This window comes from Cyprinodon tularosa, unplaced genomic scaffold (genome assembly GCF_016077235.1).
Source record: "Cyprinodon tularosa strain WSP-4 unplaced genomic scaffold, ASM1607723v1 ctg988, whole genome shotgun sequence".
In the NCBI taxonomy this organism is placed as follows: Eukaryota; Metazoa; Chordata; class Actinopteri; order Cyprinodontiformes; family Cyprinodontidae; genus Cyprinodon; species Cyprinodon tularosa.
This window is the reverse complement of record NW_024039771.1, coordinates 95,033-111,484: the sequence shown is the minus strand read 5'-3', so window position 1 is coordinate 111,484 and position 16,452 is coordinate 95,033. Positions and strand designations below refer to the sequence as shown.

The window sequence follows — 16,452 nt, the reverse complement described above, 5'->3', positions numbered from 1 at the left end:
AGACCTGGGTGGTTGAGAATCTTCACCAGCATATTCAGTCATGTAGCCGACCATTAACAGAGCCCACTGGGATTCCAATGGGTGACTGGAACATCGTTGGAAATCTAGGTTAATTTCAGTCAGCCTGGAATGGGATGAGGCCACCAGGAGAGGGTCCAGAGAGGCAGCAGTAGCTCCTGACTCCAGCAGGCTGCGCTGCTCTGATATGGTTGTCTTCCTGACTCTATCTTAGTATCAGGTGCTCGGATAAAAGTTAATCTTGGCCAAGTTTAAAAGCTACTGTAAATTTGCCAAAGGATCACTGAAATTACTTTGGTATGACTGTGGAACTCGTTGGACCATAATTATTAACCTAACCATTACAAGAGCAGGATAACCCCAACTATTAACATAACCATTACTAGAGCTTAGCTAAACCTAACTATTAACCTGACAATTACCAGAACAGACTAAGCCTAACTATTAACCTAACTATTACCAGAGCATCTAACCCCAACTACTAACCTAACCATTACCAGCGCTGTGGTTGTCGGTGTGGCGCGGAGGTTGTTGGTGAACTGGGCGCGGAGGCGGCAGCGCTGTGGTCGTCGGGCAGACTTGGTGAACTGGGCGCGGAGGCGGCAGCGCTGTGGTCGTCGGGCAGACTTGGTGAACTGGGCGCGGAGGCGGCAGCGCTGTGGTCGTCGGGCAGACTTGGTGAACTGGGCGCGGAGGCGGCAGCGCTGTGGTCGTCGGGCAGACTTGGTGAACTGGGCGCGGAGGCGGCAGCGCTGTGGTCGTCGGGCAGACTTGGTGAACTGGGCGCGGAGGCGGCAGCGCTGTGGTCGTCGGGCAGACTTGGTGAACTGGGCGCGGAGGCGGCAGCGCTGTGGTCGTCGGGCAGACTTGGTGAACTGGGCGCGGAGGCGGCAGCGCTGTGGTCGTCGGGCAGACTTGGTGAACTGGGCGCGGAGGCGGCAGCGCTGTGGTCGTCGGGCAGACTTGGTGAACTGGGCGCGGAGGCAGCAGCGCTGTGGTCGTCGGGCAGACTTGGTGAACTGGGCGCGGAGGCGGCAGCGCTGTGGTCGTCGGGCAGACTTGGTGAACTGGGCTTGGAGGCAGCAGCGCTGTGGTCGTCGGGCAGACTTGGTGAACTGGGCGCGGAGGCGGCAGCGCTGTGGTCGTCGGGCAGACTTGGTGAACTGGGCGCGGAGGCGGCAGCGCTGTGGTCGTTGGGCAGACTTGGTGAACTGGGCGCGGAGGCGGCAGCGCTGTGGTCGTCGGGCAGACTTGGTTAACTGGGCTTGGAGGCAGCAGCGCTGTGGTCGTCGGGCAGACTTGGTGAACTGGGCGCGGAGGCGGCAGCGCTGTGGTCGTCGGGCAGACTTGGTTAACTGGGCTTGGAGGCGGCAGCGCTGTGGTCGTCGGGCAGACTTGGTGAACTGGGCGCCGAGGCGGCAGCGCTGTGGTCGTCGGGCAGACTTGGTGAACTGGGCGCGGAGGCGGCAGCACTGTCGTTGTCGGGCAGACTTGGTGAACTGGGCTTGGAGGCAGCAGCGCTGTGGTCGTCGGGCAGACTTGGTGAACGGGGCGCGGAGGCGGCAGCGCTGTGGTCGTCGGGCAGACTTGGTGAACTCGGCGCGGAGGCGGCAGCGCTGTGGTCGTCGGGCAGACTTGGTGAACTGGGCGCGGAGGCGGCAGCGCTGTGGTCGTCGGGCAGACTTGGTGAACTGGGCGCGGAGGCGGCAGCGCTGTGGTCGTCGGGCAGACTTGGTGAACTGGGCGCGGAGGCAGCAGCGCTGTGGTCGTCGGGCAGACTTGGTGAACTGGGCGCGGAGGCGGCAGCGCTGTCGTTGTCGGGCAGACTTGGTGAACTGGGCTTGGAGGCAGCAGCGCTGTGGTCGTCGGGCAGACTTGGTGAACTGGGCGCGGAGGCGGCAGCGCTATGGTCGTCGGGCAGACTTGGTTAACTGGGCTTGGAGGCGGCAGCGCTGTGGTCGTCGGGCACACTTGGTGAACTGGGCGCGGAGGCGGCAGCGCTGTGGTCGTCGGGCAGACTTGGTGAACTGGGCGCGGAGGCGGCAGCGCTGTTGTTGTCGGGCAGACTTGGTGAACTGGGCTTGGAGGCGGCAGCGCTGTGGTCGTCGGGCAGACTTGGTGAACTGGGCGCGGAGGCGGCAGCGCTGTGGTCGTCGGGCAGACTTGGTGAACTGGGCGCGGAGGCGGCAGCGCTGTGGTCGTCGGGCAGACTTGGTGAACTGGGCGCGGAGGCGGCAGCGCTGTGGTCGTCGGGCAGACTTGGTGAACTGGGCGCGGAGGCGGCAGCGCTGTCGTTGTCGGGCAGACTTGGTGAACTGGGCTTGGAGGCAGCAGCGCTGTGGTCGTCGGGCAGACTTGGTGAACTGGGCACGGAGGCGGCAGCGCTGTCATGGGTTCCTCTCTAAACAGTTTCCCAGTGCTTCAACATGGCTTCCTCTCCTGCTCACACAATTGTTCCCATTGAAGGGAAGTGGCCTGCAGGCAGAGCCTTCACATGACTGGGCTGCATGAATGTGTTATGAAGCATGCTGGGGGGGGGGGGGGGGGGGGGGGGGGGGGGGGGGGCCTTAATAAGTGCTGTCTATTCAGATGCAGCGCTGGAATTTCATCTTTAGAAGGGTCTTGCTCACATCAGATGTGTGGTACTTCTGTCGGCTTGTGTTTTGGTTTGGTCCTTGCCTTGCAGATGCAGGAAGTCATTGACTGGAAGGTGTTGGGTCTCTGTGAGAAATCAGACTTTCTTAAAGAAACGCTGATAAATTAAAGGCAATGCAACCAAAGCTAAGAGAGCAGTGCTGACTGCTGAATGTTCATAGTTTGACCTGCCGTCAGTGTTCCTGTGGATGTCATCAAATATGGAACCCAGAGCACAGGTTATGCAAATATTTACCCAGAACTTATTCAGAGTTCTCCCTGATCCCACTTTCAGAGAGGTGGTGGTCTTGTTGGAGTCTTGTTCCCTTCACATCGGGTGCAAACAAACGTCTCTGCTGTCAGAACGCTCGTGCGTGCTTTATATAACAGAATTACTTCTAGCTGTCTGCGTGTGACCGCTCAACTCAGCTCTGATTCGTCTCTGTGTCGCTAAATGAGAGAAAGTTCTGCTCGTAACGCAGTCATAAATGGGGTCAGTGCAGTAGCTGAAGTGAAAACATTAAAAAGGGAGAGCTTCCTTATATAACATCACATCAGCATGCGACTAGGCGGAAAGGCTTTCCTCTGCAGTTCCAAAAAAATTAAAAACAATCCTCTGGACTTTGTTCCCAAGTCTGAAAACGTTTCTCTTCCATCCAGGAAGCTTTTTCAATTCCAAATGTCAGAAATAGCGTTTAGTTCCAGGTTTTATCCAGCAGAAACAAAGCCTGGTTTTAGTTTAGAAAACATGCAAATAGAAACAGATGAACGGGTCCCCCCCTTTGGAATGGGGGTCGTTTGGCTTCTTTGTTAGCCTGCAATGCCCCATACCTGTCTATGTCTCTGAAAGGGGGGGGTCGTTAGAGGGAATAGTTGGCCTGCCTGAATAGGTGAGGTCTTCTGTTCTCCTGTAAGGCAAGGCAAGGCAAATTTATTTGTATAGCACATTTCAGTACAAAGACAATGCAAAGTGCTTTACATGATTAAAATATTGGAAAATAAAACAGAATCAAAGCAAGTAGGAAAAAATACAAAATAAATAAAACAAAATAAAAAATGCAGAGACAAAAAAGAACATTAAAGCAGTTGGACTAAAGAAAATCAAAAAGTTGAACTAATGATGGTTCAGTTGAACTGTTTAACTAGAACAGTGGAAGGCAATCCTAAACAAATGTTTAGTCTTGATTTAAAGGAACTCAGGCTTTCCGCACTTTTACAGTTTTCTGGAAGTTTGTTCCAGATAAGTGGAGCATAGGAACTAAATGCTGCTTCTCCATGTTTAGTTCTGGTTCTAGGTATGCAGAGCAGGCTGGAGCCAGAAGACCTGAGTGGTCTGGAGGGTTGATACACTGATAGCAAGTCTGTGATGTATTTAGGTGCTAAGCCATTCAGAGATTTATAGACTAACAGAAGTATTTTAAAGTCTATTCTCTGAGATACAGGGAGCCAGTGGAAGGACTTTAGAACTGGGGTGATGTGCTCTACTTTCTTAGTCCTAGTGAGGACACGGGCAGCAGCGTTCTGGATCAGCTGTCTGATCCACTTTTAGGCAGACCTGTGAAAACACCGTTGCGGTAATCAATGGCGTAAAGGGGTTGGGGCTGCGATGATAGCGGGAAGGAATCAACTCTATCCCTTCCTTGTAGGTTTTTGAGGTTCACCACCGATCACATGGTGAAGTTTGCAGACGACACCACGGTGGTGGGCCTCATCAGAGACGACAACGACCTGGACTACAGAGAGGAGGTGGAGCAGCTGGTGGAGCAGAGATAACAGCCTGATCCTGAAGGTGGAGAAGACCAAGGAGATGATGGTGGACTTCAGGAAGAACCGGCCTAACCACGCTCCACTGCTCATCAACAGCTCAGCTGTAGAGGTGGTCAGCAGCACCACATTCATCACAGACACCCTCACCTGGACTGGAAACACCACCTCACTGGTCCAAAGGGCCTGTTCTCCTTTAATTAAAGATGAAAATGGAAACACTATGCGGAGCGACCCTTGATGTGTATAGCCTTATTTCATCAGCCTCAGATGTTTGTTTTCATATATATAAACACTATATTATGACTACGGCCTTTTAATGAGAATGAAGAGTGGGATTACACAGGCACAGGGAGAGCCATCACTGGGGAATTAAAAACATGAAGTTATGGACTGGAGAGGAGCCATTAAAGGGGGGGGGGGGGGCACAGAAACAAGGCAGGAGCTGAGGAAGAAAGGGAGCATGAGGAAAAGCAGAAGGAAAAAATCTAACAGAGAATATCTGCTAAGAATGATCAAAGAAATAAGGACACAGCAGGATAAAAAAAAGATCTAAAAAACAGAAGATGCAACTTCTATAATAAATAAACACTAGAGGATGATGAGCTGTTAATGCTGGGGAGCCTGCAGGCATTCATCCAACTCTACCTCTGATTCAGACAGCAGTTCAACTGCCTCCACAGGCTGGCTACTGTTTGCAGCCAGTTTCCATGGAAACCCTGGATGTGACGCATCAGGAAAAGCTGAGCCGTCCGCTACAGAAGGCTGACAGAAACGCCTTCATTCACTCCTCTATCAAACCGTCCGTCTTCTCTGACCAAACTACTAACATCCTGGTCCTCCAAGTGTGTCCCTTGTCCTGGATGTGCAGACGCCCTGCTGAGGAGCTGTGGACAGCCTGTTTGGATCATCTGTAGAAATATCTGGACATTCTTTCCACCTGTCCCATCAACCAGGAACCAGAAATACTTTAATAATCCCAGGGAGGGATTACTTTAGTTACATTACTCCATCTGTAATAGAGTGACTATAGGACCAGTTTGATAGAACACTATCTAATACTATATATATAATCAGGGGGGCCCCGCTGCATCTCACCATCAGTTTGGGGTCCTTAGGCTGGAAAACCTTGAAGACTACTGGTCTAGAGAACTGCCTAAAACAGGGTCGGCCATCTTTATCAGCTTCTTCCAGTCCTTTTCATCTCCCTGGTTCTGAAGTCAGAGGAGTCCAGAGTAAAAAGGAATGGAAAGATTACCCTTTGCTGCTGTGGATGTCAGAGCAACAGGTCTATAGTAAGCTGACCAGATTACTGAAAACTAATCTGGAGACATTTCAGCTCGTAGATAAAAAGGAAAAGTCTGGTTAGCGAGGAATAACAATGGATCATTATTTATACCTAAAACTAATATGAGATTTAATGAATTTAGCATTTATCAGTAAATGATCATTGAGTCTGGGAGCGGCCATTTTTGCCCAAATATAGTAACCCCTCCCTCCTGCCATCTTCCAGCAGTGACGTCACGGTGCGGTAAGCCTAGCGCCATTCTCCCCGCTTTCCAAGCTAAATCAATGGGAACTACTAGACACATCTGCAATCAACAACAATTATTGAAGATTTCCAGAGGACTTCACCATTGAAATTCACCAGAGCTATAGTGAAACTGACAATGCCCACGTGCATGGCAGCTGGATGCTGGAATACATCGGGTAAAAGTGAAAAAAAGAGTTATTCCACCTTTCTGATTCCTGATCCTCCACGGACGGGTTGGTCGTTGGATCGCCAACTTGAAGAGGGAGGATTTGCCATCGAACTTCTGGCCAGAGAAAAAACCCGTAATATGTAGCCAACATTTGGAAGAAGAATGTTTTCAAGATGACTTGGATAATAGCTAAGAGAGATGGGGTCCACCCTGGACAGGTTGCCTAATCTAAAGCAGGAATCCCTTCCAAACACATAGAATCTCATCATACATGAGTATTATGATAGTGATTATTATTATTATTGGGTTTTTTTGTTTTCTCACCTGATTAAATACTAAAAATGCTAATCACCATAATATTTGGACCTACAGCTAATAAATGCAGATTAAACAGGCGGTTATCTCTTCCTCCATTCAGTTTCCCTTCTACTGCCTCTTATGTTTATAAACTTTACTTCAGAAAAGAACACCTAAGGCTGGAAGTCTATGCTCAGAAATCATAACTATAAAATAGCAAAACAACTTCTAACTCTACAGACAATAACTAACTATCTGCAGATATAAACCAAAGGGCTCTGATCAGTTCCATAAACATCTTTAGATGAACCCTTGTTGATCCTGGAGAACCACTGAACCAGATTATCTCCTTCTAAGGAGTTTTCCATCATTCTGGTTCATTTGATCTGATTCTGTTTCCTCCTGCAGCTGCAGCCGATGGTCTGACTGACTGTTTGTTGATTAGTTTGGTTTATGTTACATTTCTGCTGCTCATCTTTAGTCAAACAAACACATCAAAGCCCTTTTTTATTAACCTGGGAACAAAGCAAACATTTATCCCAATGATCAGCCCAGTTCAGATCAAATGAACTAATTAACCCCCCCACCATCACACAGGGCAGCTGAGACCAGATCTGATAACCAACTTCCTGGTCTGCGCTCTGCTCCTCATCTATACGCTAACAGCTGCTAACCAGCCTGCTAACAGCTGCTAACTGGCTAGCTAACAGCTGCTAACCAGCCTGCTAACAGCTGCTAACTGGCTAGCTAACAGCTGCTAACCAGCCTGCTAACAGCTGCTAACCAGCCTGCTAACAGCTGCTAACTGGCTAGCTAACAGCTGCTAACCAGCCTGCTAACAGCTGCTAACTAGCCTGCTAACAGCTGCTAACCAGCCTGCTAACCAGCCTGCTAACAGCTGCTAACCAGCTAGCTAACAGCAGCTAACCAGCTAGCTAACAACTGCTAACCAGCCTGCTAACAGCAGCTAACTAGCAGCTAACAGCTGCTAACAAACTAACTAAGATACAAAACCAGCTAGCTAACAGCTGCTAACCAGCCTGCTAACAGCTGCTAACTAGCCTGCTAACAGCTGCTAACCAGCTTGCTAACAGCAGCTAACCAGCTAGCTAACAGCTGCTAACCAGCCTGCTAACAGCAGCTAACCAGACAGCTAACAGCTGCTAAGGAACTAGCTAAGAGATACCAACCAGCTAACTAACAGCAGCCAACCAGCTAGCTAACAACTGCTAACCAGCCTGCTAACAGCAGCTAACTAGCAGCTAACAGCTGCTAACAAACTAACTAAGAGATACAAAACCAGCTAGCTAACAACTGCTAACCAGCCTGCTAACAGCTGCTAACTAGCCTGCTAACAGCTGCTAACCAGCTTGCTAACAGCAGCTAACCAGCTAGCTAACAGCTGCTAACCAGCCTGCTAACAGCAGCTAACCAGACAGCTAACAGCTGCTAAGGAACTAGCTAAGAGATACCAACCAGCTAGCTAACAGCAGCCAACCAGCTAGCTAACAACTGCTAACCAGCCTGCTAACAGCAGCTAACTAGCCAGCTAACAGCTGCTAAAAAACTAGCTAAGAGATACCAACCAGGTAGCTGATAGCTGCTAACCAGTCTGCTAACAGCAGGTAACTAGCAGCTAACAGCTGCTAACAAACTAACTAAGAGATACAAACCAGCTAGCTAACAGCTGCTAACTAGCCTGCTAACAGCTGCTAACCAGCTTGCTAACAGCAGCTAACCAGCTAGCTAACAGCTGCTAACCAGCCTGCTAACAGCAGCTAACCAGACAGCTAACAGCTGCTAAAGAACTAGCTAAGAGATACCAACCAGCTAGCTAACAGCAGCCAACCAGCTAGCTAACAACTGCTAACCAGCCTGCTAACAGCAGCTAACTAGCAGCTAACAGCTGCTAACAAACTAACTAAGAGATACAAAACCAGCTAGCTAACAGCTGCTAACCAGCCTGCTAACAGCTGCTAACTAGCCTGCTAACAGCTGCTAACCAGCTTGCTAACAGCAGCTAACCAGCTAGCTAACAGCTACTAACCAGCCTGCTAACAGCAGCTAACCAGACAGCTAACAGCTGCTAATGAACTGGCTAAGAGATACAACCAGCTAGCTAACAGCAGCTAACCAGCTAGCTAACAGCTGCTAACCAGCCTGCTAACAGCAGCTAACTAGCCAGCTAACAGCTGCTAACAAACTAGCTAAGAGATACCAACCAGGTAGCTGATAGCTGCTAACCAGTCTGCTAACAGCAGGTAACTAGCAGCTAACAGCTGCTAACAAACTAACTAAGAGATACAAACCAGCTAGCTAACAGCTGCTAACTAGCCTGCTAACAGCTGCTAACCAGCTAGCTCTCCTCTCATCAACCGACTATTTTAAAAACCTACAATGCAGCAATAGAGTTGATTATCTCACGCTATCATTGCAACCCCAACCTCTTTACAGGGAGAACTATTCAGCCAGGCTAACAATCACCTTTAACAACCCCCCTTTCAGAGATATAGAGAGGTTATGGATGATTGCAGGCTAACAAAGAACCCAAACGACCCCCATTCAGAAGGGGTGGACCCGTTCATCCATTTCAGTTTGTCTAAACAAAACAACAATTTGTTGGGCTACTGTATAAAACCTGAAACTTAAGGTATTGGTGGACATTTAGCGGACCATGAACCAGGCAGAAATTAAAGATTTCCGGCATGCTCGTGTAAAGAATGTGGATGCCAGAAGAGGGCGCTGTGTGCTGTATAAAAAGCATTATGGCGCTCGATAATCACAGAGGTTTGCATTTCCTGGACTCATTCTTAACATCTCACTAGGGTTTACCTATCAAAAGGCTCAATGATGGATTTTATGATATAGATAAGTATTTTCAATACCCTTATTACGTAGTTTTTGGGCTAGCCGGATTGTATTATTATGTTCTCGCATTCAAAGGACGGATCGTGCTTCTGGGATGGATCGGGTAGTGACAGTGCTTACAAGCAGCATTCAGATTCATGCCTGCCAGCTAGAACGTATTCTGTGTGGCTGCAAAGTGTACTACTGCCATCTACAGTACTGGAGGATCATGTCTCACTCAGAGACTCTAACCAGAATTATAAATAATTATTTTCCAGGCCTGGTCTTCTCCAATCGATCACCCCGAATGGATTCTCCCACTCGTTGTCAGGGGAACACCTCCTCTCCACTAGGAAATACGATGACGACATGGAAACAAATGTTAAGCTGTCAACCTGGACCTGCTTCCCATTGCACTGGCAACAAATCGTTGTTTCCATGGTGACACTGCGTGCCAAAGCCAAGAGCTTCTGACTGGGGCGCCATCTGTCCAGACAGCATGGGGGGTGGGGGGTGATCAGTTATAATGATAGGTGTTTTACAGCAGAAAGACCTATCTGCTCTAAATATATATATATATATATATATATATATATATATATATATATATATATATATATATATACCATTGATTCTAATAGTGATCTGTTCTAATAGTGATCTGTTGTAATAGGGATTAGTTCTAATGGTGATCAGTTCTAATAGTGACCGGTTGCAAGAGTGATCGGTTGTTATATTGATCAGTTCTAATTGTGATCAGTTGTTATAGTGATCAGTTGTAATAGTGACAAGTTGTAATGGTGATCAGTTCTAATGGTGATAAGTTGTAATAGTGACCTGTTCTAATATTGATGAGTTCATATAGGGATCTGTTGTAATATTGATCAGTTCTAATGGTGCTAAGATCACTATTACTATTGTAATAGTGATCAATTCTAATACTGATCGGTTTTAATATTGATTAGTTGTAATATTTATCAGTTTTGATAGTGATCTCTTCCACTATGGTTCTAATTGTGATCAGTTGTAATATTGATCAGTTCTAATAGTCATCGGTTGTGATAGTGATCAGTTGTGATATTGATAAGTTCTAATAGTGATCAGTTGTAATAGTGATTGGTTGTAATATTGATCAGTTGTAATGGTGATGAGTTCTAATAGTGATCTGTTCTAATGTTGATCAGTTGTAAAAGTTATCAGTTTTCACGGTGATCAGTTCTAATGATAGGTTCTAATGGTGATCAGTTGTAATATTGATGAGTTCTAATAGTGATTGGTTGTAATATTGATCAATGTTAATATTAATCAGTTGTAATAGTGATCAGTTTTAATGGGGATCAGTCGTAATAGTGATCAGTTGTAATGATGATCAGTTATAATAGTTATTGGTTCTAATAGTGATCAGTGCTAATTGTGATCAGTTCTAATATTGATCAGTTGTAATAGTGATCGGTTCTATAGGTTATCAGTTCTAAGGGGGATCAATTGTCATAGTAATGAGTTGTAATAGTGATCAGTTGTAATAGTGATCGGTTGTAATAGTAATCAGTTGTAATGATGATCAGTTATAATGGTGATCAGTTATAATAGCTATTGGTTCTAATAGTGATCAGTGCTAATATTGATCAGTTCTAATATTGATTGGTTGTAATAGTGATCGGTTTTAATGGTTATCAGTTCTAATATAGATCGGTTATAATATTGATCAGTTTTAATAGTGATCAGTTCTAATATGGATCGGTTCTAATAGTAATCAGTTCTTATAGTGATCAGTTTTAATCATGATAAGTTGTAATATTGATCAGTTGGGATATTGATCTGTTGTAATAGTGATCGGTTCTATAGGTTATCAGTTCTAAGGGGGATCAATTGTCATAGTAATGAGTTGTAATAGTGATCAGTTGTAATATTGATTAGTTCTACTATGGATCTGTTATATATTGATCAGTTGTCATAGTGATCAGTTGTAATAGTGATCGGTAGTAATAGTAATCAGTTGTAATGATGATCAGTTATAATGGTGATCAGTTATAATAGCTATTGGTTCTAATAGTGATCAGTGCTAATTTTGATCAGTTCTAATATTGATCAGTTGTAATAGTGATCAGGGCTAATATTGATCAGTTCTAATATTGATCGGTTGTAATAGTGATCGGTTTTAATGGTTATCAGTTCTAATATAGATCGGTTATAATATTGATCAGTTTTAATAGTGATCATTTCTAATATGGATTGGTTCTAATAGTAATCAGTTCTTATAGAGATCAGTTTTAATCATGATGAGGTATAATATTGATCAGTTTTAATAGTGATCATTTCTAATATGGATTGGTTCTAATAGTAATCAGTTCTTATAGAGATCAGTTTTAATCATGATGAGGTATAATATTGATCAGTTGTGATAGTGATCAGTTGTGATAGTGATCAGTTATAATATTGATCAGTTATAATATTGATCAGTTGTGATAGTGATCAGTTGTGATAGTGATCAGCTGTGATAGTGATCAGTTGTAATATTGGCCCAGAGCCAACTGACAGTTCTTCTCTGCCCGTGTCGCTGGCGTTCCACAAACAGATGAGAGGCGTAGCCATCAGGAACCAGGGCGTTCCGGTCTCTATCCTGTATGGAATTCCAGATGGTCAGAAACAGCCTTATCAGTACATCCAGTAGTTATGAACATCAAAGAGGTTCTTTTGCAAACTGTTCATCAGTTTTATCTTTTAAAGGCAAACGTCTGTATTTACTATCAGTAACAATTGTAGGTTAGTGGAAATGGAGGTGAAACTGTACTGTAGATATAAACATATTTCTCTGAGCCAATCAGAAATGCTTCTGACAGTCGCTAACCTTACATCTAATAACCAATGAAAAACAAGTCATTATAATGTTAACCTCCTTTTAGATCTATATCATATATATTCTTTATTTTTCTCTCTTTCTTGCTGGAAACGTGTAAAGAAAGATAAAAAAACTAGAAATTAATGAAATGAGGCTATTTTCCCTCCATCTACCCCCTCCCCCTCCATCTAATCTCCCCCTCTCTCCCCCCTCCCATCCCCATCTCCTCTCCCCATCCCCCTACTATCCCCTCACCTCTCTCTCTCCCTCAGTCTCCCTCCCTCCCTCTCCCCTCTCCTCCCCCCTCCTATCCCCCTCTCCTCTCTCTCTCTCTCCCTCTCTCTCTCTCCTCCTCCTCCCTCCCCTCCTCCCTCTCTGCTGCAGACAGGGCTCCTCCAGCAGTAGAGGAGCTGAGGTACGGGGTGAATACAGCGGCTCTTAGCGGGCAGCGGATGCGTGATGAGCGGGTCAGAGGCTCTGGGCTCCACCGCCGGTACCGGCTAGAACCGGCAGGGGGAGGGGAGGGGTGGGGGGGTTGTGATTCAATGTGTGTCGCTGTCCGTCTGCATCATGCTGTACTTCCAGCTGGTGATCATGGCGGGGACCATCATGCTGGCCTACTACTTCGAGTACACAGACACCTTCAGCGTGCACGTGCAGGGCTTCTTCTGCTACGACACCTCCTACACCAAGCCCTACCTGGGCCCCGAAGACAGCAGCGCCGTCCCGCCCATCCTGCTCTACGCCCTGGTGTCTGGACTGCCCACGCTGCTGGTGAGTGCACTCCCACTCCCCCCCACTCAGCCTGAGGGTCCAGGTTCCTCCTGACCAAACCTCATTAGATAGGAGCACAGCTTAGGGACCAAGAAACCAGTAGAACCAGTGGAAAGTCTGAACTGGAAGCAGGTCCAGAAGAATCTGCTGAAACATTAACAGATGACCTGTTAATTAACAGATTAGTGGATGTTGTTGGATAGTTTGCGATCACTTCCACCATAGTGAACTTTTTGAAGAGTTTCAGTCTGGCTTTAGAGCTCATCATAGCACTGAAACAGCTCTGGTGAAAGTCACTAATGATATTCTCATGGCCTCAGATAATGGACTTGTATCTGTGCTCGTCCTGTTGGATCTTAGTGCTGCATTTGATCCAGTTGATCATAATATTCTTTTAGAAAGACTTGAATATTTTGTTGGAATTAAAGGAACAGCACTAGACTGGTTTACATCTTATCTATCTGATCGAATTCAGTTTGTTCATGTTAATGATAGATCTTCCTCATGCTCAAAGGTTACCTGTGGAGTACCACAGGGATCAGTGCTAGGACCAATTCTCTTTACTATATACACTACTCAAAAAAAAAATAAATAAAAAAAAAGGAACACTTTATAATCAGAGTAGAGTATCAAGTAAATTAAACTTGTGGGATATTGATTTGGTCAGGTCAGTAGCAGAGGGGGTTGATAATCAGTTTCAGCTGCTTTGGTGTTAATGAAATGAACAACAGGTGAACTAGAGGGGCAGCAATGAGACGACCATCAAACAGGAATGGTTTTACAGGTGGAGGCCACTGACATTTTTTTTCACCTCCTCATCTTTTCTGGCTCTTTTTCACCAGTTTTGCATTTGGCTAGGTCACTGTCACTACTGTTAGCATGAGGCGCTACCTGGACCCTACAGAGGTTGCACAGGCAGTCCATCTCCTCCAGGATGGCGCATCAATACGTGCCATTGCCAGAAGGTTTGCTGTGTCTCCCAGCACAATCTCAAGAGCATGGAGGAGATTCCAGGAGACAGGCAGTTACTCCAGGAGAGCTGGACAGGGCCGTAGAAGGTCTACAACCCATCAGCAGGACCGCTATCTGCTCCTTTGTGCAAGGAGGAGCAGGAGGAGCACTGCCAGAGCCCTACAAAATGACCTCCAGCAGGCCACTGGTGTGAATGTCTCTGACGTAACAATCAGAAACAGACTTCACCAGGGTGGCCTGAGGGCCTCACGTCCTCTAGTGGGCCCTGTGCTCACTGCCCGGCACTGGAGCTCCATTGGAATTTTCCATAGAACACCGGAATTGGCAAGTTGGCCACCGGCGCCCTGTGCTTTTCACAGATGAGAACAGGTTCACCCTGAGTGCATGTGACAGACGTGAAAGGGTCTGGAGAACGTTATGCTGCCTGTAACACCATTCAGCATGACCGGTTTGGTGGTGGGCCAGTGATGGTCTGGGGAGGCATATCCATGGAGGGACGCACAGACCTATACAGGCTAGACAACACTACCCTGACTGCCATTAGGTATCGGGATGAAATCCTTGCACCCATTGTCAGACCCTTTGCTGGTGCAGTGGGTCCCACATTGAATCCTGGTGATTCAGCAATTATGAAACATTGCTGAATGTCTGCAGAGTTAGAAGGGATGAACTGGAAGTTTGTGGCTTTTGTCAGATGCAGGGGAACAAAGGTATAGTTATGACCTGCTGATTATGGTTTCACAATCAGCATTGTTATTCTGCAGCAATAACTCATTCATGGTAAGAGCAGACGGTTTAAAAATGAATCAGATTTGTTCCTCATGGCAAAGCTGGCAGTCCTCCAAAGTCAGCTGGGCTGCAACAGACTGAAAATAACAGGAAACCGACAAAGTGTGAGAATGTAGACAAAGGAGACCATGTGTTGGAATCTGAGTATGAATGACTTTCTCTTCTGGCTGCAGGTTTGATCTGTACTAAATAGACCTGCTGTGACCCTGATGGGTTGCTTCTAATTGGGTCCAGATGTTTTGTCCAAAGAACCTTTTATTGTTTTTTTTTTTTGTTTTTCTTAAAGAATGCCCCCCTTGGAGACATCATTTGTATTGTGTCCTGTCAGGCCAGAGTAACAGGATACGGTGGAATGACCTAAAATGCGTCCACCAAGAGGACACATCAGACCATCTGGTTGACAGAGAGTGAGAAGGAGCAGCTTTATCTACAGCTGCCTTCAGTCCTGTTTGCTGCTGGTTCTCCTCACTGGTGCTGATGGACCTGTGGTCATTCTCTGATCTGCCGTTCTAGGCCAACAGGCCTTGCTATTACTGTTTAATACTCAACTTTTTCCATCATGCTTTTTAACACCTTATTTAATGAGATATGAATTCGCAATAAGCTTTGGAGCCGTCTTACCGTGGAGCCGTCTTACCGTGGAGCCGCCTTACCTCGGAGCTGTCTCACCTTGGAGCCGTCTAACCATGGAGCCGTCTCACCGTGGAGCCGTCTTACCGTGGAGCCGCCTTACCTTGGAGCCGTCTTACCTTGGAGCTGTCTTACCTTGGAGCTGTCTTACCTTGTACCTTGGAGCTGTCTCACCATGGAGCCGTCTAACCATGGAGCCGTCCAACCTTGGAGCCGTCTAACCATGGAGCCGTCTAACCATGGAGCCGTCCAACCTTGGAGCCGTCTAACCTTGGAGCCGTCTAACCATGGAGCCGTCTAACCATGGAGCCGTCTAACCATGGAGCCGTCTAACCTTTGAGCCGTCTAACCATGGAGCCGTCCAACCTTGGAGCCGTCTAACCATGGAGCCGTCTAACCATGGAGCCGTCCAACCTTGGAGCCGTCTAACCTTGGAGCCATCTAACCATGGAGCCGTCCAACCTTGGAGCCGTCTAACCATGGAGCCGTCTAACCTTGGAGCCGTCCAACCTTGGAGCCGTCTAACCATGGAGCCGTCCAACCTTGGAGCCGTCTAACCTTGGAGCCGTCTAACCATGGAGCCGTCCAACCTTGGAGCCGTCTAACCATGGAGCCGTCTAACCATGGAGCCGTCCAACCTTGGAGCCGTCTAACCATGGAGCCGTCCAACCTTGGAGCCGTCTAACCATGGAGCCGTCCAACCTTGGAGCCGTCTAACCTTGGAGCCGTCTAACCATGGAGCCGTCCAACCTTGGAGCCGTCTAACCATGGAGCCGTCCAACCATGGAGCCGTCTAACCTTGGAGCCGTCTAACCATGGAGCCGTCCAACCTTGGAGCCGTCTAACCATGGAGCCGTCTAACCATGGAGCCGTCTAACCTTGGAGCCGTCTAACCTTGGAGCCGTCTAACCATGGAGCCATCTAACCTTGGAGCCGTCTAACCATGGAGCCGTCTAACCTTGGAGCCGTCTAACCATGGAGCCGTCTAACCATGGAGCCGTCTAACCTTGGAGCCGTCCAACCTTGGAGCCGTCTAACCATGGAGCCGTCTAACCTTGGAGCCGTCTAACCATGGAGCCGTCTAACCTTGGAGCCGTCTAACCTTGGAGCCGTCTAACCTTGGAGCCGTCTAACCTTGGAGCCGTCTAACCTTGGAGCCGTCTAACCATGGAGCCGTCTAACCTT

General features: G+C 47.2%; 1 protein-coding gene across 2 annotated transcripts in view; it reads left to right on the top strand.

The window, feature by feature from the left end:
- The first annotated feature begins 12,430 nt into the window (after positions 1–12,430).
- The window catches only part of plppr5b (phospholipid phosphatase related 5b), a 37,673-nt gene continuing 33,651 nt past the window's right edge, over positions 12,431–16,452 (top strand). Inside the window, exon 1 of one of the 2 annotated variants that reach the window (XM_038275988.1) lies at positions 12,431–12,876. In XM_038275988.1, coding sequence (XP_038131916.1) covers positions 12,673–12,876 — 204 coding nt within the window. In that variant the 5' untranslated portion in view covers positions 12,431–12,672. The remainder of the gene's footprint in view (positions 12,877–16,452) is intronic. The other variant, XM_038275987.1, reaches the window with a different exon arrangement.